The sequence below is a fragment of the Ambystoma mexicanum genome, chromosome 8 (assembly GCF_040938575.1).
Source record: "Ambystoma mexicanum isolate Mex_15411 chromosome 8, UKY_AmexF1_1, whole genome shotgun sequence".
Lineage (NCBI taxonomy): Eukaryota > Metazoa > Chordata > Amphibia > Caudata > Ambystomatidae > Ambystoma > Ambystoma mexicanum.
The window spans coordinates 637,358,240-637,385,584 of record NC_090929.1 but is presented as its reverse complement, the minus strand read 5'-3'; the positions used below and the strand labels follow the sequence as shown (position 1 = coordinate 637,385,584).

Here is a 27,345-nt window from a genome sequence, read left to right as displayed (position 1 = left end):
GCTATTGAATATTCCCCTTTGTCAGGCTGGGAACTCTCGGTAACAGTGACGCAGTGTCCTAAATATACAAGACACTGCATCAACTTGAGTTTTCTGTTAGACTCATTTTGGGTAATTTACCCTATAGCCAATAGTCAGTACCTCATTTAGCCCCACTCCTGAAGACCACCTTCAGATTCTTTACTGCATGCTTAGATTTGGGAGTCCTACCCAAAGGTTCTCACTTTATTCAATGTTTTCTTCAAAAATCTTCTTCAAAATACAGCTTCCATTTTTACATCTTTTGAAAGCTACAGATAAGTTCTTTCCTGTGGTGAGGTTTGTAGGCATCTGCACTTAGTCGGTACTTGTCTAAAGGGAACTCCCAGGGTAAAGTCCATGCTTTCCACCCCCTCACCATGACTGATACAATTCCTAGAGAGAGAGTGCCTTTTTAAAACCTGCTATTGTTGCAGATTAAAGAACATCTATGTGGAAGACCGGCATGAGGTTTTTTATTTTTATTTTTTATATTTTTACTGCCTTTACTTGGACCACAACTTAGAGATAGATTCTTACTCCATTTGTTAGTCTAACAAAACTTTGAAGGAATAGCCATAGGAGAATGGTTGCCTGACTTGGTGGAGTCACTGTGCCCTCAGAATCTGCTACAGTGAGAAGTTGTGCTTCACTGCATCCTAGCAGGCCCCCAGAAAGTCTCCTCTTCTAAAAGAGCAAGGCCCCATGAGGAAGCTTCTTGAGGAAAAAGGGTGAGGGATGATTCCAACCAGACTCGTAAGGGTTTTGAGAAATCCCCCATAACTAATATGTATGCCCCTTCCTCCTTGCACAGACCAGCTACTTCTTTGATGAAGATCTCATCCAAGAAATCTTCGACAGTGAAGCTGTCCACGAAATCCTCAACAGTGGCTTTGTTCTGGAGCCACACAATGCTCACACCTCGATGAGCAAGTCATTAACGCCATCATCCATGAAGCCCAAACTGCTGATCGCCTCTTCGGCTGCTGCAGGATCAATGCCTCTGTGGTCCTCCCGGATGACAACCTCATCCAAGTCTTTCACTGTCCTGTTGATGACACTGTCATCGGCCATCCCATATTGCATTAACTCCTCAGGTCGTCTGGAAGACTCAAACAGCTTTGTTCGGCCTCCTCTATTAGAGCCTTCCATATTCCTCTCAGATGACACCCTGGAGCTAGACTTTGAAGGACCAGTAGTGTTTTTTTTTAAAGAGTAGTAGTAATCCGGTTTCCTTGTTGTCAGGAAGGAAGTCCAGGATGGGCCAGATCTTGAACCAGAGCTCCCAATCATATCTTGCAAAGTTAGCAACAGAGTTGAGCACCTTTTAGTGGTGGTTGCTGCTGTGGAGACCACTCGCTTACCGAATGAGTCAAACTGCCTGCCTTCCTTGTCTAGATAAATGTTCTAGGGCAATGAAGGATTAGCAGACCTTTTCTTAGCTACCACCAAGGCGACCGAGTCCAGGATAGGATCTGCCGGCAGGTCATGGCATTATTTATTGCTCTGTATTATTTTATTAAATCTATCCTTCGCTGGTGTGATAAAGGGATTCTTCATGGATATAAGCCCATCCTTCCCAAATATAGTATAACATTTGAATGGATACAATGGTTTTAAAAGACTGCTCTTTGGTAAAGCCCTCAACTGTTTTCCATAGGCGGGAGGTTAACATTTTTGCTGCCTTCGCGATAGTGGTATGGAAAGCCCCAATTTCATCCCTTGGTAGGAGTTCTTCCAGCTCACCATCGGCTGGCACCAAGTCATCGAATTCATTGGTGGATGAGGAGTGAGCAGAGGCTGTATCAGGTTGCATTTCATCCTGAGAAAGAATGATTAGTGCAGATGTGGTGGTTCCCCTGGTAGAGGCAGCACAGGGCTGTGGCATGGTTCACATATTATGTGTAGGGTCTGGTCTTGGAGGAACAATTGGAGCTCCCATCTGAAGCTCAGACACCAGAGGTTTGCAAGGAGCTTAAAATGTCCATGGACAGATAATGCGCTTCAGGGCTTATTGGAGGCTTAGAGGGACCAGGCTCTACCATTGAATGTTGTGTGGTCTTAGAGAGTATTGTAGGAGGGGGAGGGGTTGTGATGGAAGTAACAGTAAGCCTTTGTACTGCTTTGAGAAGGGTAATCCACCTCGGACCACATTGTCTCAGTAGCTGTCGATCTTAGCAACACAGGATTCCACCATAATGGCAAGGGAGCAGTCTTGCAGTGCCAAGTAGGGCTCGCAGCCGCACATTTTTGACCGGATGTACAGATGAAGGCGGTCGACGTGTTTGATGGGGAAGACCTCTTTGGAGAAAGGTTGATGACACTTTGCTAGCAATCAATGCTGACATAGAAACGGGCAGGTCTCTTGGTACTCTGAAGCAAAGGCTTCATGAGATCTGGCAGAGACTAAAACCAGTCTAACCTCTCCAGACCAACAGGGGAGCTTTGCATGCTTCAGTCGAGTTATACAAGGCCTGATCCCAATCCTGCCTAGGTGCCCACCTACTACGTGGCTCTTCCCAACCCAAAAGCGAGTCCAACAAAAAAGCTTCACTCCTGTCCAAAACCGCCTTCTTGTTATGACAAACCTACTGGGAGGGCACCTGTCCATGTTCCTACGTCAATGGAGATAAGTAACATTGGACAAAAAGGGGTGCTCCTAGTAATAGCTCACGGCCGCACCCTGGAATTGCTGCCAGTAACTTCTCCTGCTGGCAGACCAGAGAAACCTCTACATGCTCTTTAAATAGAGGTGTGCAGTCACTGATGGACGAAAACACCATAGATCGAGTTCCTCGTTCTCAGAGGAATCCAGGTGTATAAACTCGCTATTTCCTGGTCTGACCTGAGATATCTCCATGGATTCCTCTGCTCCCAATTATTCCAGATGGTTACAATACAGAAAATCCTCAGCCAGCTTTGCCTGGGATACTTCCCTAGACATGGAATATGCCTATTCTAATGTCCCCATTCACTGCCGTCATCACAACTTTCTCTGTTTCATGGTGACAGTCTGCTACTTTTAATTCAGGGTCCTTCTTTTCGGCCTCAAGCTATCCCCAAGTCTGTTTACAAATGCCTTGCTTCGGACACCCTAACACATCTCAGGAAATTGGTTATCCACATCTATACTGGTTGACTTGTTGGTCCGAGTGCCCACCATCGACCAGGGCCGGCAATGCAGGAGTCCCGGAATACTGTTGGCGCAGAAGCCCAGTTATACGTCCAGAAAAGACTCTGCAATCAAACACATGCCAACACAAAGTATTTTTTACGTAGAGTAGTTGACTATACCAGTAAGGGGATGCCTTTTTGCAAAGGGTAGAATTTTGTACACCAAGACTCTGAATTCCTATTGATGCAATGAAATGAAACTGTGGAAGAACAAAACCAAAAGCTGCTACCGAAACAGCATGAATGTCGAAATAGAAACCTCCATTTTATGTGAACATGTTAAACCAAAAAGCTCAATACTTGATGGAGCATAGGGACGCCAAAACCTGAAAATGTTCTATAACATTGCTGGTGTAGCAATAACAAATTATTCAGTTCCTAAACAAAATCTGTATTCTGCTGCCAGAAATTGTATCCTCCTTTCTCCATGAAAATGTTGTCTGCACTTACCTAGCCTACATTCATTTTGCCAGACGTTTGCGTGGTCATGCATTTTCTTCTTCTTCTTCCCTTTATTTCATATGCATCTTCACATTGTGATGTTTGCAATGGATGTGGTTAAGGTTAGCTTAAGGTTAGGGTTGGGATCAAGGGATGGCAGGGGGGGGGGAGAATATGGGGTACAAAAGAAGAGGGTACACGAGTCCTCCCCTTTTAATGACCATGTGAATTCTAGAATTGATAGACAGGAGAAGTAAAGGTATGTAGAAGTGTCAAAGTGAATGCAGGTCGAAGTAAATGCATATATCCCCAGAAACATGATGGCCTACATGACAGTGACTTATTGATCTATGAACTTTTTTAGCCATGGCAGTGAACCCCACAGACTGCAATTTGTACCATGGAGGATAATTTCAAAGCCTAGTACCTTATGCCAAATGTACAGTCCGTACAGACAATCTAAAATCCCAGGCAGTCAGGAAGATCATTAATGTTTATCCAAATGGACTACAACAATGTTTCCACTGATTGGAGTAAACCATTTTTTTAAATTTAGGACATAATTAAATCATTTGAAAAACTGCACTGAATGTAAGGACAAGACTACTTAGAAGGGTGTAATTACCATTTCTAGGCCAACCTCTGAATTTGCTACAAGTAGGACAATAAAGCAAATGTAAAGGATAGATGAGGAGACCCAGGATTCTCTTTAACCTGTCTAAAAATCTGGCAGAGCACCCCCTGAAATGGATATCTCGACTTGCTGTACCACAACACACTCCCATGGTGGCTCGAAAAGCAGTGCGTATGAAACCATGGTTCTGTGTTATATACCTGAATATTGAAGGGCGCACACAAGAGACCTATTTAATTTTTCAGCCGATTTGGTTTAGCCTTCAAATTTGAAAATATCACCATTTCGCGGGGGTTCCACTCCCTCAAGCCCTCTCAAGGCAGATTCCCCTCCCCCTCTGCCACGCTGGTTGGGATTTCTGTTTAATTGGGAGGTTGCACCCCCTGAACGCTCCATCCCTCTCCTCCATTTCCCAGCATATAAAGTCTTTCACCTTCCAAAAATACACACAATCTCAAGCACACATAATCTCAAGCACACACACATAATCGCTCCCATGCCCCCTTTAACCACACCTAGACACAAACACGTTGACGCCCATCTTCCCCCGACCCATCTCCTCAAACATTCTCACACAACAGACACGCACACACTTACTTTCCATACCCACGACTTCTGTTTTCTTGCCCGGCCGAGTCTGTAAGCCCCTGCGGACACTCGTGTAAGGTGAGGTGCGTCACAGGTCGTTTTAGAAAGATCGCTCTGAGCAGTCTGAAAGAAGTCTTTCTAAAGAAACCTTTTTTGATTTAGAAAGTTTATTTTCACCTAATACCGAGACCATGTGGATGTTTGCTTGAAAAAAACGTTTGAGAAATGGTGATTCACCATGCACATGGAGCATTTCTTTTAATATCTTCAGTCAGTGGTGTAAGGACGAAATTCTTCTTTTCCTCATTTTTGTGAGTTTGTTCCCCCTTTTGCTTGTTTTTTGTAATGTCTTAGCCATTTTCCGCAGTAATTTCCACATTTCCACACAGATCTTGCAGGGACTGCAACTCTTACCTTTGTGACCCTTTGGGGAAGCCTATGGCCTGCAAAGGTGGGCGCTACTGCCAAGGTGTCCTTGGTTTCCCTGAGTCAGTATTGTGACCAGGGCAGTTGTAAATGCATGTTATTATAGTGGCTGAATGAGTAGTAGTCATTTTGGCTAATTGTAAGCCTTTTCCTCAAAATAGATTACTCTAGTGTCCTAAAATCCAGCAGATAACTGTACTTAGTAGTCTTGGAGTCTGATTAGGTGGATACCCACCCAGCGCCGAGAGCTTAACAGTCAGAAACTCACTACCTATTTTCCGGAAAATTCCATCTCTTTCTAAAGTAGATGAACTTAACGCTGCTAATGAATTAAGAGCTGACCTAAATGTCTCCCTAAACTCTCTTGGCACCAAACTAGTCAAAACTCTTACTATACTACCTATACCCCCAGTGGATTTGTCCCTGCCCAAGTGTTTTAGCATTCTCAATCCCGACTGTTTCCTTCTCCCCAGCGTGTAGTTCCATGATTTCCGACTTCCAACTGTAGTTCCATCCCCCTTGCCCCCCATGCCGGTTGCCTTGTCACCCGGACCTTACCCTGGCAGTAGTAACTGCTCAAATTCATTGTGCTGAAATCTAGTCCTCTTCCCCCTTTTGTCCCCCCCGCCCCCACCATTCTCCTTGCATACAACATTTGTTGAATCATGACTCCTGACTAGGATCACTATTGCTGAATCTTCACTCTGAAGTCACTGAGCCTCTGTTCCTTTGTCTGCACAATTTCAGTGAGTCCTTATGACCCCAACTAGGCTCCCTGTTCCCTTACTCTGCTCCTCAGGCTGACCATTGTGACCATACCTGCTGCTTGGAAGGCCCTGTTCTGAAGACTTTTTTTTTGGAACAATTCTGTCTTAATTTATTTTACTCCTACATCCCGTCCCCTTTCCTCCATACTTATGGGACATCTCTCCGTCCTGTGGGACAGGACCAGAGCACTTTGTAAAAAGCATCCACATTTTTTTTTTCTAAATGTTGTCCTTCCTCTTTCTTGCGCGGGGCCTGGCACACGGCCGTAACCCCGCCCATCTCGGCTCCGCCCTGTGCATCGCCCATCAGTCCTTTTATCCGCTCGTTCGGGACTGGATGCACTTGCATCCGCAGAAGATTTTCTTCCCTTTTTTCCTTTATGGCTCTCGCTAGCGATCATGTACTAGTCTGTCATTCAAACTAGACTCTCCAGATTGTTCGTGGTGTCACTGACGCTTCGCGAGGGCGGATCCCCATCCTCTTTGTTTAGAGTGTTTGGGTCCGGATCACCGTTGGGACTCTTGTTTTTACTGTGATTCCCTTTCGGTCCGGGCACTTCAGCGTCGGTTGGAGCGGTGGGAGGTGGTGTTCCGACAAACTCCTCCTTCGCATTTTCAAGCGTTCATCGATGAAAAGAAGAGACGCTCAGTAAGTTCTTTACTTTTCAGAGCACCCCGGCCGGGAGCTACCTTTCTGGGTTCTTCCCAGGCTGGGAGGGGCGTTGATCGCTCTGTCACCGGGGTTTGCCCTGAGGTGCCCGTTGGGCCTAATAATTGTACCAGAGTTTTCTCTGAGGGTCTCTGTAAGGGGCCTGTGGATACCAGAGTATACTCCGAGGCCCCTCCTGTGGGGGCTGTTTGTAGACCCAGTTCTACTGAGTTGTGTGGTACCGGAGCTTGATTTATTTATTTATAGAGCGCTTTATGCCAAAGCGCTGTACATTGTAACAACAAATACAGAGAAATAACAACAATTAACATCGTGAGCAAGAATTACAGCATGAATCATTCTATAAAAACAGTGCAAAGAGCAATTAACTGAGGGCGGGGGGAGTGAAGTGAGAATTAGTGAGTTGAGGGGAACCAGGAGAAGGATAGAATACAAGTGGAGGAAAGGGTAGAGAGTGAAGGGAGAGGGGAGAGAGGAATTAAAGGGAGCGGAAAATCAGGGGGGGGAGTTGAGAAGGCAGGGAGAGCTTCATGGAGGGGAATGAAGGAGAAGGGATTTAAGGGAAGTGCGAAATGAGGTGAGGGTAGTGGAGGAGCGGATTGAGAGGGGGAGAGAGTTCCAGTGTAGAGGAGCAAGAAGATGAAAAGAGCAGAAGCGGGAGGAAGGACACGGGGAAGGGGTACAGTGAGAAGGAAGTGGTCAGCGGAGCAGAGAGCGAGAGGGGGAGTAGAAGGAGAGGAGGGAGGAGAGATGAGGAGCAAGACCATGGAGGGATTTGAAAACGAGGCAGAGAAAGTGGAATTTTAGGTGTAGGTGGAAGGGTAGCCAGCCGAGATGAGGAGATAGAATCACCAGGGTTAAGGAGACAAAGGGTACTAATAGCAGAGTGGTAAATGGATTTGAGAGGGGTAAGCTGAGAGGAGGGAAGTTCGAAGAGTAGAAAGGAGCAGTAGAAAAGACGGGAAAAGATGAGTGAGGAGATTAGGAGTTTAGTAGCGTGGAAAGTTAGGGAGGGACGGATTTTGCGAGTTGTAGAGGTGGAATCGGCAGGAGCGGGAGGTGAGTGAAATGTGTTGCGAGAAGTTGAGAGAGGAGTCAAATAGAGCGCCTAGGTTGCGAGCATGGGTGGAGATAGGAAGATCAGTGGGAGGAAAATGGATAAAAGGGGGGGGGGAGGGAGAGGGAAGAGTATTAGAGGGGAAGAAAAGGACTTCGGTTTTACCGGTGTTGAGAGAGAGAGAAAGCAGGAAGACATCCAGTTCTTAATGACTGTGAGGCAGGAGGAGAGTTTAAGATGGATGTCAGGTGTGAAGGAGGAGAATGAGAGAAAGAGTTCAGTATCATCCTCATAGAAATGATGGGAGATACCAAAGGAGGAGATAACAGGGGCAATGAGGGAGGTGTAGAGAGAGAAGAGGAAAGGGCCACGTACAGAGCCTTGAGGAACACCATAAGATAACGGGAAGGAAGAAGAGGTCTGGCCACCCCATGAAACGGCAAAGGAACGGTTGGAAAGATAAGAGGATAGCCATTTTAGAACAGGGCCTCTGAACCCGAAGGAGGAGAGGGTATGGAGCAAGAGTGGGTGATCAACAGTGTTGAAAGCAGCAGAGAGATCAAGGAGTATGAGAATGGAGGATTGCTTAGCATGACGAGCAGAGAGGAGTGAATTGAGAATAGAGATGAGAGCAGTTTCAGTGGAGTGTTTGGGACGGAAGCCAGATTGAAAAGGAGGAAGGAGAGAGGAAATAGAGACAAAGGAAGAGAGTTGGGAGTAGGCAAGGCGTTCAAGGAGTTTGGAAAGGAAAGGTAGGAGAGAGATAGGTCTGTAGTTAGCAGTGAGCAGTGGATCAGCGGAGGGTTTCTTGAGAATAGGAATTATCGTTGCATTATCGGAGCTTGCTCTGAGGCCTCTCTATCGGCTTCCCTCAAAAATAAGACCGGGGTTCGCCCTGAGGCCTCGGTGGGACTTGGTGTTACCGAACGGATGTTCAAGGCCTGCGCTTGTAAGGCTGTTACTGGACCTGGGTCCGAGGTCCCTCATACAGAGGCTAAAGTTACCAACATTTCTGAGAGGCCTGCGAAGGCCTTATCGGTGAAGGTTGTTTCTCACCGTTCCCGCTCTTGTGGCTACGCCAGATCTGTTGAGGGGGCAAAGAAGGAAAGTTCTTTTACTGGCAGTGCCGAGGTCCTTCCTGGGAAGGCTAATTTGTCGCAGAAACATTCCAGGCCACATAGTCCCGGCTCAGCCGAGGTTCCTTATGTTAAGGCTGAAGTTAGGACTCCTGATCCATCGATGGGGACCCCTGCCTCACTTCCTCACGTGCCGCAGTTCCCCTCAGGTGATGACAAAATGGCGGCCGTTCCCGCCACGACCACGGTGGCCATTTTGGGCGCTACCCCTACAACTACGCCATCGGCCTCAGGTGTAGGGTTCGGTTCTGTGGGTGAACATAGAGTTCCTTGTGCGCATCCCTTTCGGCCAGTTTATGACTGGAACACGCGGATACCCCACTTTGCACAATGTTTTGTTGCCTGTGTGGTCGGCGCCTTTGATTTTTGTGGACACATCGGGAGATGGGCCGGTTTGGCAACCTTCCCCGTTACGTCCCTGGAATTATCCTCCTCATGAGAGGCCTCCTCTGGTGCCAAAACAGTCCGCAGTGGACGCTTTTTTCGGCAAATTTCAGACGCTCATGCGTACCGACCCCATGAGGGAATATTTCAAAGGGCTTTTTAGTGAGATATGTCCATCCGTGTCTCCGGCTCCACCTGCTCCTCTTGTGGTTCCGCCGGCGCCTCTCTTGCCTACGGTGTCTTCCCCAACTCTTCCGCCTTTGCCTCCTTTGTCCCCTGTGGACAAGGCAGTGCCCGACACGGCCCAGCAGGATCCTGACCTGTTGGATGACGCGCAGGGCGATCAGGACAACGAGGACATGCCCCGCTCTATTAGATCTTTTCATGCCCGGGTACTGGACATGTGTTTTTTGGATGTTCGGGTGCCCGAGGCACCGGCTCCGCAGGAGGGCGTTCTTTCTGGGGCGTTCACCCTGTCTCCTTTGGAGCGTACCAGCCTTTTCTTGCAGAAGGACTTTGTGGCCGAGGTCCTCAGGGTCTGGGAAAAACCACAATCTGGACTTTTCGTCAATAAAATTGACGCGCGATACAGGCTGCATTCTTCGGAAGAGGTGGCCCTGTCGTCTTGTCCGCCCCCCTCCTCCACAGTGTTGGCTGCGGCTACTTTACAGTCCAGGCCTGCCATGCCAGTCCATGCCAGTCCAGGCATCCTCTTCTACGACGGCTACTCAGGTTCTGGCAAAGGAGGATAAGCTCCTTGACTCCCTTGGGAGGAAGATTTTCGCCAACTCGGTCTTGCAGCTCCGGCAGGCCAATGGCGAACTGGTGTTAGCGGGGTCTAATATGCGGATGTGGAAAGGTCTGTCGGAGTTTGAGGAGTTCATCCCGGTCGAGAAGCTGGAAGATTTCAAAGCGGGATTATCCGACGCTAGGGTCTTGGCCATCTCCTGGAGGCTGCGGCTCAGCACGTAGACACCTCGGCTCGGGGCCTTATGTTTGGGGTTCATACCTCACGACGGGCGTGGCTGCATGCCATCAAATTTTCAAAGGAAGTACAGGACAAGGTGTTGGACCTTCCGTTTGACGGTAAGGAGCTCTTCCATTCTACAAATCCTTGTTAAAACGACTTTTAAAGCCCAGAGGCCGTTATCGCAAAATTCGCCCTCCTCTGGTTTCAGGGACTTCCTAGACCGGAAATCTCGCAGAGTGGATACCCCTTCGGGGAATAACTGCCAGTAGCAACATGAGGGCATATGCCTTCCCGCCTCTGCCTCTGGTTAAACCGGACGATTTGCAAATTGAATAACTCGGTGAACTGTTCTCTTCTGCTCATAGCCCTGTGGTGGCCGGCCAGGTTTTGGTTTTCAGAACTCCAATACCCGTCGGTGTATCCGCCGATCAGGTTACCGGTGACCCCCCGATCTCCTTCACCAGGGGAACAGCAGCTGTGGCACCCCTCCCCACAATCGCTCAGCTTGGCGGCATGGTGCCTGAGTTCAAGTCTTTAGAACATCTTAACCTGTCTGCGGATAACATGTGTATTATCCAGGCAGCCAGGAAACCCTCGACTAGGTCCCAGTACAGAAGCAAATGGCTCAGGTTCTGTCATTTGTGTTTAAGCAAGCGTTTGGACCCAAGGGGGGGGCTACAATTGACACGGTACTGTTCTTTGTATCGTTCTTAGCAGAGTCGGGGGGTCCACGTTCTGTCATGCAGAACCTCTCTTTCAGCTGTTTCCGCTTACCTTTCTACGGACCAATGCTCTTACTCTCTGTGTAACCCAGTGGTTAAGAGGCTTTTTGCAGGCTTGACGCGCCTTTATCTTCCGATTCGTAGTCCGCACCCGATGTGGGATCTAAATGTAGTCCTTACGGCGTTGTGCCATAAACCTTTCGAACCAATGGCCACGGTGGACCTCAGGCACCTGTCGTGGCAGGGGTTTTTTTTTGGTCGCTGTTACTTCAGCAAGGTGTCTGAGCGAGCTCCAGGCTTTGTCGGTGGAGCATCCCTTCTTGGTCTTTCACAAGGATAAGGTGGTCCTATTGACAAATCTGGCTTTCCTGCCGAAGGTGGTATCTGAGTTCCATCTGAATCAGTCGATCTCCCTGCCGGTCTTTTTTCCGAACCCTGCTTCAGAGGCAGAAAGGGTTCTGCATTTTCTCGATGTCAGAAGGGCTCTTAAGTTCTATCTGGACAGAACATCCGAGTTTAGGAGTTCTCAACTGTTTGTGACCTTTGGTAACCCACAAGGTAAGCAGGCTTCCAAGGCGACTATTTCTCGGTGGATCGCTGCCTGCATTACAGAGTCTTTCACCGTCCAAGGGCTGAAGCCTCCTAAAGGTTGCTTTTCAGAAATATGTTCCATGGGAGACCATTGCGAGAGCGGCTACTTGGGCCTCCCCTTCTGCTTTTTGTAAGCATTATTGTCTAGACATGAGCTCAAGAGCTGATGCTCAGTTTGGTCAGGCTGTGCTGAAGAACTTGTTTCAGTAGGGGAAAATAAATGTGGATGCTTTTTACTAAGTGCTCCGGTCCCGTCCCGCAGGACGGAGAGATGTCCCATAAGTATGGAGGAAAGGGGACTATAGACTAGGAGTAAGGTGGTCACTACGGTGAGTAACCTGGTTAATTTGGTTTGCTTGTTTGGTCAACCAATACTCCCCTCTGCACGTTTGCTCCATTCCTCCATGTCTGTAGTCCCCCTTTACTGAGGTAGCCCTCCAGAACTGAATTGTGACCATACCTTCTGGTGCTGTTACTACTCACTTCTGCATTCTCAAATTCAGAAGTGTAGCGAAACTCATTTACTGGACTTTGTCTAGTGGGTCTTCTCAGCCTTCTAAACTTATTCTTTAGAGCCAAACTGCTTGCAGGGCCCCATGTGCCGACGACCTTCCGACTATAGATTAACATTAGTCAATTCATTCCTATAGTCGTAATTTTAACACTGGGACTTTGTGGTAATTTTGGTTTCTGAAGCCTGGAAGCCTCATCAAAAATCCAGGTGGACTTTTCAACATGTATCACTCTCTTTTTCAGGGTTACCTTTACTGTTCTGTAGTCAGGAACTCAAAGAAAACACACTTTAAGCCTAGTGTTGTTAATAAACCATATCCCTGTGGTGAGGGGGTTCCAGAACCTACTCTGGTGAGGGGTTCTGAGAAGCAAACTTAAAGGTGCAACAAATGTTTACTTAATTCTTCGATCAAGCTCTCAGTGGTAGGTAGCTGATCAGTGAGGCTTGGTGTGAAGTATAGTTAACAAAGCAAAGTGTTACTTTTAGATAAACACAAGAAATTATTAGACTCCACAAACTAATGGTATTTAAAATCACAAACATATTGTGACAATTCATTACATGCTGTCCCTTCTCCCCGAGGAGGGACCCCTTCCCATGAGGCCAGGGAGGTGAGGTTGCTACCCGATAGTCCCCCAGGGGGTGTGATAATGAGGAAGGATCTCATGGGGAGGGCATCAATCCCCCCCACCTCTTCCTAAGGAGAAGGACAACCATCTAAGGTGTAGCCCTTATAGGAAAACCACACCCCCACACTAGTTTTTTTGTTCCACTGCTAATCTCTTTGTAGAGACCAGGCCTATGTGTTGTTGTAAGGTAGACTACCTCAAGGTCCTGGAAAGTACTGAGACGAAGGAGATCAGGGACATGGCTAACTCAAGTACTGGGACTAGGTGGGACACAGGAGCATTGAAGAACAATGCTAAGGAGGAACTGCAGCAGAATAGACTTCCTTGGAGGCGTGGCCCCACTTACGCGATAAAGACCAAAGAAGGACTGCCTGTAGGAGAGATACAGCCAACCAGGAAGAGGGACCAGGAAGCACAACGGAGACGCGAAGAAGGGCAGGAAAGAGCCGAGAGCAGACTGCTTCTGGAGTCCAGAGGAAATGGGACCACTTTACCCGACGGCATCCAGACTGTACCAGAAGCTGGCAGACCATGACGCAAATGTAAGAAGCAGCATCCATACAGTCACTCCAAGGGCCAGGCAGAAGATCCGCAAGGCAAAGGACCCGCACTGTGGAGAAGCCAGTTCAACACTCCCAGCAGGAGAAGGACCCCAGAAGAACCAGCCACGCGTCCCAGTTGCAGACATTGTAATGGAAGTGGCATGGGGACCGGTAGGGGCTGTAGGGTGCGGGAAGCACAAACATTGTGCCGAGATTCCGAGCAAGACTGTCTTTCTCATGTCAGTACCTGGCAAGCAAGGCAGGCAAGCAAGGGGACTCTGAGAAAGGGGGAGAGAAACCGGGGTCGAGGACCCAAACACTAGAGAGCGATACGAGTCATCTACTTTGTCGCAGTACTTGGAAGGGAAGTGAGCCAAGTGGGCCAAGCCAAAGAAGAAGATAAACAAGGGTCGAGCACCCAACCCAAGAGAGTGATGCAAGTCATCTTCAGTACTTGGCAGGGAAGTGAGCCAAACCAAAGAAGGAAGAAATAAACCATGGTTGCAGACCCTCACAACACTCAGAGTTGGGTGTTGTAAGTGTGACAACTAATGAGAAGACCAGGTGAAGGTATTAATTCCCCCTGGTTGTAGGAGACTGTCATAACTACCCAGAAAAGAGAGTAATTCTCCTGGTAACATGTACCGGGAGGAAGTTCCAACAAGCCGGGGAAGGAAGTCATTCCCCCTGGGCTAATTTTAGACTGAGACCAAACGCCACGGGGAGAGAGGCATTCTCCTGGCTTATCAAGTGACGGTTATTTGGGATTTTGTTTCCTGTCGAAGGGAAAACATCCCGCCAGGCCTATTTGGAACTTTATTTGGAACTTTGTGACCTGGCGGAGGGAGTCCTTGCGCCAGGTAATTTGAGACTGAATGCCAGGAGAAGGGAGGCATTCTCCTGGCCCAACAAGGAGACATTGTGGGGAACTTTGAAAATAATCCAGCAGAAGGGAGGCATTCTCCTGGGATCAGCACACTACTTCATTTTGTATTAGTTTATAGTTTATGGGCCAGAAGTAGGGTTTTCTTGACACAGGCCTGTGGACACTGTTACTTTAACAGACATCCTGACAGTCACCTTAGATCAGGGGTCCCCAACCTTTTGTGCACAATGAGCAAAATGTGCATATCAATTGAAACGTTGAGCAACAGTCATTCTTCGGCAACAGATATTGGCGCACAGTTGGTAGAAAAATGATTGCAACACACATTGGAAATGTAATAAACTTTAGGACTGCTAATAGAACATTTTAATTTGCAGTATTTAAAAGTTATCTAGACAATGTGCAATTCTAGTAAAGAAAATATAAGGCCTTTAACTTCATTTGATATTAAGTGGCTGTCTACAGGAAATGTTGAGGACATTTTTAGACAGATGGGACCAGTCAAGTTGTTAAAAAATATAGTCAGACTAAATAAACATTCCCAGAGGCTTCAGATTCTCGGGCAAAATATCTTTACCAATGGCCAGGGGTAGGCACCACAAAAATGATGTTCGACAGCCAGAGGGGCTGTTGGCGATGCTTAAATTTGACAGAGGCATTGGAAAGAATTACTAATTCACAATAAATTGATATATTCTCTTAGAACTGTTGAACCGTTCAGAGGCCACACAGGAAAGTGTCCGTTTGTTTGAGTCTTTGGTTGAAACTATCCAGGACAGAGTTATTGGCAAATGGCGTCCCCCCAGTTCAAAAGGTCAAGGTTATCCAAAGGCATGCCTCATGGTTCGATGCAGAATGTCAAACCTAAAAATAAAATTTAACCAAGATTCAGTCGTGTGTGCATGGCTTGCCTCATTTACAGTTTCAAAAGGGCATATACAAATTTATAAACCACCAAAAAAAAGGTATTGAGAAACAAGGGGAGCTTTTTTGAATGACACCAAATTGTTTTATGTTTAATGCAATTGTCGATATAAGCATTATGCCATCTCCTTGGACAAGTAGTCCTTGGACCAACAGTCTCCCATGGTTATAGGCCAATTGTCTTACTGGACATTGTCAGTAAGATATTCTCCAAATGTTTGTTGCTCAGACTGGAGGAGTGGGCTCAGAGTAAAATCTTAGTCCTCCCAAGGAGCTTTAATAAGGGGAGGGGGTAGCACAGTAAACCACTGCTTCACTCTGAGCACCATCATGGAGAAATATGCTAAGGTTAAGGGGGGGAGATTATTTGTGGCTTTTTTCAGATTTTAAGAAAGCATTTGATTTGATAGAAACTTTTTGTGGTGTAATTTAGATTTTATTGGGGTCCCTAATGGTTTATTAAATCTTATCCAACTGTGATACCCAGACATCACAGCATCTGTCCGATATACCAGATCGAGAAATTATACATTGTTTTTCCCCACAACTAAATGTGAAGCAGGGATGTCAGTTGGCCCCAATGTATTCTTTTCAGACTTTGAATCTAGTACTTCTCTTAGAAAAGTTAATCCACCTTCTCTGAAGGGTACATTTTATTGCATGCTCCTTTATGCCAATGGCACAGCTTTTTTAGACTTAACCTGGCAGGTCTCCAACAGGGCATGTCAAACATAAATTACTATTTTGGAAACTATAGTTTGAAATTAAAATTATATTGTTCAGGGTAAAGGGTGAAACCTTGTAGCTGATTTGTAAATGAATGAAGAGATGAAGATGTCATCTGATTTTTATTTGAGCCTACTCTTCTAAAAAAGAAAACAGTGCTTGGGTCAATCATTTTAAGAAGACAGCTGAAATGGTATCATTAAGGATTAAAGGGCTTGTTAACATGTTATTTCAAGTTGGGGGTCATTCAGATTGGACAAGTGCCTTGAGGTTTATAAGGCAAAGCTCGGTTCCACTATTTATTATGGCAGCGAAATCTGTTGCGGTCTGAACTGTCATGTCCTGGAGCAGTTGCTAAATAAATTCCTGTGCCAAATAGCATGTCTCCCTCCAGGTACACATGCTAGCTCTTTATGAGCTGAATTGTGGTTGTTCAGTTTGAAGGTCTTGGCCCAGTTAAGATTTGTAACTAATTTTCTAAAAGCACATCTGGTATTTTCAGCTCATCACGTGAATTTCAACATAAGTGCGATTGCAGCCTCCCCAGGCAAAGAAAAATACTTGTGGCGTGGGGTGGTGGGTTGTAAGGCACTGTCCATTTGGGATAGGGGTAGGATATAACTAAATCTGGCACATGAAACCAACTCAAAATAGCTATTAAAGGAAGAGCTTGTCCGATGGGGAGAGAGGCCGATCTACAAAATACACATGACCTGCCCTCTTTAGCTTTATATGTACACTTTCATACACATATAAGACAGGAAAGAGAAATCTGTGAAATAAGATCCCCAGAATGCAGGAGGCTGACGTTAATGGTGTGTTTAAATATACCCACCCCTCAATAAATGAAGGCATGAAGGAGGAAGCACAAAGTGTGCCTGCAAAATGGGTGTCCTTGAAGATTTGGTTCATTTTCTGTTAATTTGTCATTGTTTCTCTGTTTTGCGTAACCATGGACATGCATGGAAGCTATGTTTTATATAAATTATATTAATGATCAGGTTTTTATATAGAGCTTGTTTGAATATGTTAAAGCTGCTTTATTATTTTGGGCTTGTTCTTAGTGAATTTGATGAAATATGATGCATGTTTTTAAAAGTTGCTAACGTAATGGAGAAAGAAGTATGATCAAATAAATATCGATTGAGTAATACTGCTCAGTGCATGGTAGGCTTTACAGATCACTTCACTGGGGCTTTGGAGGTCAATTCCTAAGAATTCATTCGGCATGTAATATGGCCATAATGATGAGCAACCCAGGCTGTTCTGGGTGGCAAGACATCACCACCTAGTACAGCCCCCAGGGGTTCCTTGTCAATATGGCCATTAGCACCCGTGTAGTTTCCTATGCCGGTGGTAATGGTGTTTAATTTTTTAAAAAAAGAAAATTTCACAGTCTGTTTTATGTTGATGACCGTCACGCCATCAACAAGGATACAGAGTAAGGAGATTATGTTGCTGCGCCGCAAGGGTACATTTCATTTTTTGTTTTTTGTTCTTTAAACACTTTTAGGGAAGGGAAGGAGGAGGGGGAAAGGGAAGGGACGCTGGCCAGCAACAATCGGGCTGCTCGGAACACAGCCTTATACTGGATAATCCAGCCCACGTTCTGAGCATCCTGATTGGCCAGTGCCCCCTTCCAGGCTACTAATGGAAAATAGTGCATTTTAAAGCACCTGGGGCCTTGCTACATTCATGAAAAAGTGGTTAGGAATAAAGGTCATATTTTTCTGAAGGATTTAGAGCCTCTTTTTCTCTGCCCAAAAGGGATTTTACAGATAAATTAGTGGCAAACATGGGTTAAAACCTTGAGCATTTGACGACCACTTCATAGAGGAATGCAGTGGTGTTAGATATGCATTTGAATTGATTATTGGCTTGTTAATTTAAACCTATTAACACTAACTTAATTGGATTTGAATATAGGGCAAAGTAATTCTGAAAAATGTGGCATGCATTTGCCTTATCTGCCCATTATACAAGTGCCCGATGGGCAGAGTATTAAATTGTAATTGTAAATGATAATCTGTCCATTGGGACACTATGGGCCTCATTACATGTTTGATGGTATCCCGCTGGTAAATCTAGCGAGATACCACTAAAGCAGAGGTCGCCAAATGGTCGATCGTGAGCTACTGGTAGCTCACCTGAGCCTCTTCAGTCGCCCGCGCTGGAGAGTCTGAAATATGAACACTATCTGAATCACAATTGTTTTCTGGTGTGATTTGCTGTGTTCAGGATCTGAACACTAGTCGTCCCGCTTGCAGGCGAGGAGCTTGCCTGCTGTGCCAAGTGGAGCTGCTTTTGAATGTGATGACAGATGCCAGTATCACATTCTGTTTCTGCGGCCGTCTGTAGTTCCACAGATGGCCTTGTGCGCCCCCACAACACGGAGATGTCCGAGGGGCTGGGGCAGGTTCAGTGTTAGTCAGCTATCCCTACTTCGATTCCATTTGTGACAATTGTTAATCAGTGTTTCTAAAGTGGAGTGACATTTTCCTCCGAAGTTTAATATTTTATTTTTAAACACAAGGTATATTTCGACGAATTGGGTCTTTGCTGAATCTGGCAAAAGTGTGCCCTTCACTCTAAACGTGTATATTCTAATTTGCAGTTAACTGCAGTAACACGTTCCTATGTTTTTCTCTCATGTATTACAATTGCGGGCCTCTAACAACCTGAACTAGCGCATGACCTGCCTAAAAAGTGTCCTACGTGCCGCAGATATTCACCTCCCAAAAATGATCATGGCGTCAGGCGGGGACACTTAAGCAACTGCTTCAGCTAATGTCGAGGGGCACTCCTTTAGCGAACGAAGCATGTTTTCAGAACGCACCCAGTCAAAGACTGCTTAGCCCTAATACTTACCACAGCCAGTATTCCCTTCAGTGCTCTTTTTGCTGATCCAATTTTCACACGTTTGAAAATACGCATTAATATTAGGGGTTCTGGGATGGCGGCTGCCTCTGCACGAATTTGGAATTGGAATACATAAGACTGGCACCATTTTTGGTGGGACTCAGATGCATCCGTGGAGAGAAAGCAAGCCACAGGGGGCGAGCTGCAGAGCAAAGAAAGAGGACTTGCCATTTGCTGCTCAGCCCTGTTTAATTAGCATTCCTTACTATTTGGCAGCTTATTTCTTTAATCAAACAAGAGTAGGCATTTTAACACTGCCCAAAACAAGTATTGCCAAATCCAGTGGTTTTCTATAAGGAACTGGTATGAATTTTGGGGCGGGGGATCCCCCATAGGATACAAAGGCTTCCTCTCTACATATGACCATTTGCAAAGCGTTTTTTGTTCTGCCATTGCCCAGCGGTCCCAATACCTCTACCTCATGATGGGGGCTGCCTTATTGATAGCCTTAATTGCACTGGAGGCCACAGCGCCCCTTTCAACATAAGAGCAAAATGTCCCCTCTGCGCCATTTTGATCATTTCTGAACTGAGTGAAAATGGTAAGAATAAAACCCCGGCAAATCCACTAACGTTTCACGTTTTCACTATGTTTTGCAAAAAGTGTTTTGAGCACCAGTAAATGTCACATTGCAGGCAGCATTACCATGGATTCCTGCTGCGTAGCGAAAATCAAAAGTTGTCACCCATGAACCCACAGTTTAATTCCCTAAAAACTGCTGTCAGCACAACAGAAGCATTTATTTGTGATTAACCAGTTTGACAAGTTTATAACATCTTTATAACCTGTGCGAAAACACAGGGGTCCACAAATAACAGAGTATGTGTGGTGTCTGACAGAAAAAACATTTCAAAGAAAACTAGTGCACGCAAGTAGCATTTTTCAGTTTGGAAATGACTTGTTTTGTTTTTTTATGGAAGTGTGAAATGCACATTTGGAAAAAATAGTGTGCCCAGCATGTAGAAAGCCTGCATAAAACGCAAAGGGGCACAACAATGACAGGATATTTGTGTGGTAGTCCAACAAATATCTGTCTTTTTATGAGACAGCTACTAATAAATATTAATGCAACAAAGAGGTTTTTGAAGTTCTTAATATAATCATGAATGCATATGTTATTCCATCTATTTATAGAGGGAAAATATCGGGCCAAAAAAATATTGGTAAAAATTCCGTAGTTTATAAACATCCCCACCCCGATATCGCCCGCTAGTAGCTCTCCACTGTTCGCCTCCACTACAAGTAGCTCTAGCTAACGGAAAGGTTGGAGACCCCTGCACTAAAGGGTAATAGTTACCGCCACTGGTAGATTACAAGTGGCGGCAAGAGTAGGTTAATCCCCCTTCTATGCAGCCCCATAGGATTCCATTGGGGGGATTGCCGGCAGTAATTTTGGTGGCAGTAATACCGGCTGTTTTTTGCCAATGGGGTGCCTGACTTACATCTAGCTCTTGACTGGAAGTAGATCAGGCCAACTAACAGTCCGGAAACGTGCCGGTAAACGTTATTATTGGCACGTTAATTCCAGACCGGCAAACTTGGAATGATCCCAATGTAATAATAATTATAGGTGACACTAAACATAATATTTCTGACAAATATAATGCATTGTGGAATCAAACACAAACCTCACTTGTACAGAAAGCAGTGCATGCAAATTATTTAATAAAGAAAAGTTGGGTATGCATGCTGCTTATTTGTCCATTATGTTTCTGCTAACTGTACAAAGCAACAGAACATCACCATTTTCTTCAGGACACAAACATGGGAACATGGTTCAATTATTTAGTTTATTAATACATTTGTCAGCTGGGCAACGTATCTGAAGATGACAGGGTTTTAACAATGACACTGCTATAATAGGTAAGGACATTTGACAGAAAAATTATTTGCATGTTGTCAAAAAAAACTTAATCTTGGATCTACAAAAATTAGCCAACTGGAACCACAGTAGGCTCGTTGGCCAACATTCTCGCACAATCCAGGACTCTGTCCTAGCTATACTGCTACTGAGGTCTCATCATTTCAGCAGCTCCTTCTAGGCCCAGCACACCATGTCCCAGAGCAACTGGCGAGCAACAATTTAGGGTGTTGTGAGAAACATATTGCTCCTGAGCTACACGTTGGGGATCACTGTCTTAGATCTTTAGTTGAGGCAGGGAAACCCCTCTTAGAAATGTGGAAAGAAAGGTTTTCTCTTGCTTTACTTGTACTAATTAAAGTCTATAGCCCCAAATATGCCACCTTTGTGTCAGTCCTTCCTGTGAACCCTTTCAATATGCACATCCAGTTTTGTAACATCAAATTGGCTTACCATTCACTTGTCTGCAAGTCTTACCGGCGCTTGGCTGCCTCTAGCCGGAACACTTAGTCTAACAAGTGGCATTGCTTCTGTATATGAGCCCCGGAGAACACACTGGATCCACCAAGTGTGGAGCCGCACCAAGAATTCCTTTATGCCCTATACTTAGCATATTCTGGCATACGACAATCTCTAAAAGTGCCTCTGTACCATCAGCATAGCGAAGACATTCATTTGCTGTTGGCTCCCATTGTCCAACAATTCCTCAAGGGCTTATTGCGTATTCATCACCCGTTGACTATGCTGGCGCCTGCTTGGGAATTGCACATGGTCATCTCAAGGCTCTTGAAAGCACATTTTGGGCCGATGCACAATGCCAACATAAAGTCTGACACATTCAAGCCTTTACAAAGGAGCTTTTTATAAAGTTTCATGCCTTAAAATCTAAGTTATGCGCCTGCGAGTCCAGAACTGGAGATTACTTGTTCTAGCAGTTGTGTAAACATTTCTCTGCATCTACCAAAGTAGCATTCAAATAAGCCCTCGCTATGAAGCAGGGAAAAGTCAGCTTGCGTGCTCACCAGTATAATGATAGTGAAATCCAAAATGGGGAAACTATCTTATATACATTTGGTCCAGCACCACAACTTCCCAGTGAGCCCAGGTGAGCCTGTTGAGTTCAAACAATCCCAGTCCCTCAGCAGCTTGACAACCTAGTTGCAGAACGGTACATGGAGTCCAACCCAGGATTCTATTGATGTGCAAGTTTAGTAGGTTTTGAAACTGGCAAAAGTGCAGGTTAGGAGCTGTTTGTTGGTGAGTAGAGCTTAGAATGGGTTGGAAACAGAATGTGCTTGGAGATGGAAAAGAAATTTCAACAGCGTGTTTCGGAGGCGTCTACGAGGTGGGAGGAACATGAGCAGGAGGTTAGAGGGGATTGAGAGGTGAGAAGGTGATTGATAGGTTAGGAAAAACAAGATGAGGAAATTAGTCAATTTCATGAAGAGACAGTGACGATATTAGCCAGTAAGAAATGGAAAGTTTGTGTGGGCAGGCTTGGCCCTAGGCAGTGGGTAGGGACAGAGACCTGGTCCGAAGAGGCTAAATCCCATAGCCTGCATTTGAGAATTACTGAGTAAAGGGACACTTGGAGAATTGTCACAGGGTGCTGGAAACCCTTAAGCCCACATTTGAAGAATCTAGGACTGAAAGATACCAAAGCTATGTATATAGGATATGGCAAACTCGTTACAACCAAGACTGGGATCCTAATAGAGGCCCCCTGAGCAGAAGTGCCCAGAATGGGTGGGTAACCCCTGTAGCTCTCCGGATGTTTTTGGACTATGACTCCTTTAATTTCTTACCATTGACTAAGCTGGCCAAGACTGATGGTTTAGTGGTTCTGAACCACAAGTCTTCAGAGGGTGATGGTCACCCGACATACAGAGAGCCCAATGGTAAGGGCTCTAACACTGTTCAAGCTTGTGCCAGGAAAAAAGTGAAGCCCCACGTTAGGCTTCTGGTGACAGACCTATTTTGTGTTTCCCTGTCCCGTGTGCACATTTAACAAAGGGAGGTTTGGAATGCAACTTTTACAGGTGGTTGGAGCCTCCGTTCCAAACTTGCCGACTGGCTAGCGATCTAGAAGCAGTGAGAAGAACAATGGGGAATGCATGGAATTCAAGCTACTTTTTACTCATGGCTAGAGCATGGAATCCACAGTTTCTGATTATCTAACGAGAATAAAATATGCTCTAATTTTAAAGGAAGAATTGTTCTGTTTAAAGATACTGCTGCCTTGGCCTGTGTTTTGATCCCTGTCACCCTTTTGACAATGTGCACACTGGTTCTAGGATGCTCACCTAAGAACCTTTCCATTCATCCGATCTCTCGCGCACCATTCTGGATCTCCCCAGGTTTACTGTTCATAGCTACTCCGTACTCTGCTTTAAAAGTAAACTCTGCCTTGATGCACTTTCCCCAAACCTGGCAATAAGCATGCAAAGGTTTCTCCCTTTACTAATTACTTAAACCATTTTTAGTGATTTTTTTTTTGTATTTAATTTTTTTGTTGTTTTTTTTTATTTTTAATGCTAGTTTATTTCCTTAAATGTGATTTTTTAAATTTCTTTTTAGGTTCTCCATTCACTCATCAGAGGGAACCACGAAGAATGGTGTATTACGGGGAAGCTTCTTGCGAGAATGATTTAGAACGATATATTGAAGCTGTGAAACATGTGTCTACTTCATATAAGAGAGAGGCACCGCTTATCATCAATACCATGGGATGGGTCAGAGGTAAGCGATGATACTTCATTTAAAGAAGATCCTCAAAGAGGGCATGGGGAAGATCTACGATTTTTGTTCTGTAGTCCATAATAGTTGCTGCTTAATATTGCAGACATGCCTTTACAAGAAACGAATTTATTTTTTCCTAACTGCAGCTTCATTGGCTGATAACACAAACATATTTTCAATAGTTTTCCTGAGTTTGTAAATTACCAACATGTAGGGATAGCTAAAAGATGTGTGTTTTTGAGGTGTACTGCTCTCTGATTGGGGTTTAGACTCGCTTGCATTACTTAATCAGCATCTTCATTTCGTAACAGATTTGTCCTTGCATTGATAGCTGTTCCTTTGGGCATACATTTGTCCTTCTGTCAAGACTTTCATGCTTGTGTTACAGTACTCTACTTGCTAGTCTTCTACATACATTGCTTGCTGAATCCTTCTGTGCTCGCCTTCATATCTGGGTTACGGTTTCCTCGTGCGTGTGTGCGTGTATGTACTAAAAGTTGGATTACTATTGATTTTTTGGCTTCTGTGCCATCAAGATTGCGCTGCGTTCTGTTTCCCACTCTGCACAATTGCAGACTTTTTCTGCTGTGTACTGTGACTGACTTTTTCTGGGAAGCATTATTTCCTCCATGATAAGCCTTTATGTTGATCACCATGCTATCCTTCCTACTGAACTGTGGGACTTTGAAAAGATGGAGACGAAGGAGGAACAAGAAGTGTTGAATGGTGAATGCAGTCATGCTACAAGAACTGGAAGCGCAGATAGTACTCCCATTAAGCACTGCAGCAGATTCAAAGTATTCCAGCTGGGGGATGCTGAATCAGCATTGGAATAACGAAAAGACACTTGTGCTGAAAGGCAGAAAGCTGACTGAAGCAGCAATACTGCAGCTTCAAAACAGCTGCCAATACAAGTAAGGGAAGAGGAATTATCCAACTTGCCAAGATCATGAGTTATGGACCAGACTGAATACCAGATTCTACTGGAGGCTAAGCGGAGATCAACGCTTGTTAAAGGCAAGACTGCTGCAGGCCTAGGTGTGAGGAACTAGGGTCATGTTATATGGAGGAGTGCAGAGGAGGAAACAAAGGGACAGATAAGGCTAACATGAAGCAGTGTAGCACTATGCTGAAAGGAGGCTATACAAAGCTCTGGGGATCTGGTATCGCAGTCCATGCTTAAAAGGGAAGGGTTTGAAGTACAGAAAACGCTAAGGGAGAGATTGAATGCATGCCGAGACAAGTATTCCTGTGAGATGAAAACAAAAGACCAGGAGCCTATACCAGGCTAAGTCTGACAAATGCTAAGTATTAGAGAGCTAATGCATGTTGAGGATCCAATTTCAGGCCAAGTCTGAATATTAAGAGTGAGCAAACCAATGTATAGGGAGAGCCAGCCCATTCTAAATCTAACATTAATGCTTTACTAAGAGATGCTTGTTGTCTATCCTATTGTCTGTTTAGGGAATTCGAAGCAGCTCCTTTATTGTGAAACAGTCCACCCTAAGACAGCAATTATTAGAAGAAAACAAAATCGGTGTTGGTTCATAATTAAAGTATAATCATGCCTAGGGGTCTTTGGAAGAGCCCGAAATGATGATTGTTTGATGTCTTATCTGACCTAAAATAGCCAGAGTCTGTCTAGTATTTTTTCTTTTTTTTGTTAGTTTTCTGTAGGTCAGCAACAGGAGACGGACAAGTAGGCATTGTAAGCAACTTCTTTTTATTATTCCAACAGAAAAGCTGAGCTGTTGTAGGTCTAAGATTCAACTCTATAAAGAAAATATCCAATAGGGGCCTTGTCAGGATGTCCACTGTCCATAAACCTGTACTACCTTAAGCTCTGTTCCTACCAGTATTAACAAAACGCAAAAATCCATCAAAAGATACTTGGGGCCTTGCAATGGAATGGTGGCTGGTTTCTGAACCCCACCCTGGTAGTATTTCTCAAAAGGGCTCCTTGCCCCCGTCGCATAATCTAAGGCTGAATGTCTTTTCAGTTGATCTTTCTATTACGGGGGGCGTGGCGATCTGGCCATGGAATAGGACGTGCTTCGTGAGGAGCTCTTGATGATCCGACTTTATTTTTGCTAAAGTTACCCGCTGAAACTGTACGAGCGCCTAGAACTTTGGGGAATCAGGCGTCGGAAGCTGCACGCTAAGTGGAGTTCGTGGGAGAAGTTCATGGTCCCAGGGAATCGTGAGATATATATGTTTTTGTTGGTACGGCTGTGTGGCCACTTCGGTGCCAAGATGGCGGCTAACAAAGGAGAGGCCTCCGAGGAGAAACGAAACTGATTCCCCGGAACTGCGGGACATGGCTGCGGACGATTGCCTGGAGGACGAGTACAACAGGGCAATATGGAAAAGTGTTCGAGATAACTCAGAGTGTGCCCGGCCCGGCGTACGCTAATGGAGCCTTGGCGATCTGACTGCAGGAGGAGATAGCATTGGATACTTGGGCGACAAGGCCTATGGAAGTTGAATGAGGAGTGTGAGGCCATAGCCCACCCGAAAGACAATTCGAAGTGCCATCTTGAATGTGAGTTAGGAGACCTGGGAGCCAGACTATTGTCGGACCAAGGACAGTGCAGCAGCTGCACCAAGACTGAGCCGTACAGGAGTGGAGGGCAGCGCCATGTCAGCGAAAGGGTTGAGAGTCAAGTCCAAGCAATCCACGATGGAGGTCTTTACGAAAACGCAGCGGACCCCCTCAACATCGGTGCAGAGCATGGTCGTGACTCCCGCGGAAGACGCCCCCGAAGGGGATAAGCACCAGATCCAGGAGGCTGTAACGGGTCTGAGTGCTAAATGGGACTTGGCAATGGCGGACTTACGCACAGCTCTGGAGAACAAGATTGATGAAGTGGGTACGAAACTCACCCTGTTACGTCAAGATGTCAGGGCTCTTGCAGAAAGAACTAGTGGTCTGGAAAGTGAGGTGAAGGTTAACACCGACGTTAGCACGAACAATGCGAAGGAGATTCATGTCTTAAAACAACAGGTTGCCAACCTGGAAAATCGTGTGGAAGAGGCGGAAGGAAGGGCGAGGAGGAACAACATACGTGTGGTCGGTCTGCCGGAGGGGGAGGAAGGCCAAGACCCCACAAACTATGTGGAAAACATGATCCTACAAGGGATTGGAGCAGGGAATCTTTCGCAAGGATTCACGGTGGAGCGGGCGCATCGCGCCCTAATGAGGAAACCCCGGCCGGGGGCCCCGCCAGACTGATCATCGCGAGGATCCTGAATTACAGGGACCGAGAAAAGATCCTCGAATATTTTCGTAAGGGAGGTACGATAGAGAGAGCATCCACCAACATCACAGCATACCCGGACTATATGATGCTGGTGCAAAGGCAGAGGTATAGTTACGTCGCCGTCAAAAGAAGGCTGAGGGCGGCGGGAGTCAAATATATGCTGCTGTATCTGGCACGATTGAAGGTGCTACATAGGAACAAAGCGCTATTTTTTGATACCCCGGAGGATGTTGTGACATGGCTGGACTTGCAGGGATGCCCGGAACAAGAAGCGGATTGTGATCGGCAGGAGCATAGCGAATGAAGATTTTGTAATACGGACATTATGAGGGTGAGTGGGAGGAGGATCCTGATTGTACAGGGAAATTGTAACTGGATGAACTTTGAGCAAAATCCGAGCCTGGTGCTCGACATGGACTGGAATATAGGGAGTGTAACTGCAATTGGTAACTGTCTAGCATCTGTATGCGTAATATTTCTTAAAACGAGCAACAGAACGTGGACGACCTACCCCGATAGATTATTAGTTTTAGCGGCCATTAGGGCGGCTTTACCCTACTGAGCCCTGAGTAGAAGCTTGTGCTAGGCATGGCTAGATGTGGGGGTGCCTGAGATCCAGGAATGGAGCTGGGCAACAGTTGGGGAGGGTGTTGTTGGGGAAGGGATGGGTGGGGAGAAGGTTGGGGGGATAGGAAGTTGTGTGTGTATGTGGTTATGGGAAGTTTAAGTTTTGTTTCGAGCCTATTTGGAGGAATCAGCGTGTTGCA

The 27,345-nt window shown here is 45.7% G+C and overlaps 1 protein-coding gene across 1 annotated transcript in view; it reads left to right on the top strand.

Annotated features, from left to right (window-relative positions):
* Positions 1 to 27,345, top strand: part of NOL9 (nucleolar protein 9) — a 717,932-nt gene that overhangs the window by 358,309 nt on the left and 332,278 nt on the right. Inside the window, exon 7 of the mRNA XM_069610369.1 lies at positions 23,157 to 23,318. Coding sequence (XP_069466470.1) covers positions 23,157 to 23,318 — 162 coding nt within the window. The remainder of the gene's footprint in view (positions 1 to 23,156; positions 23,319 to 27,345) is intronic.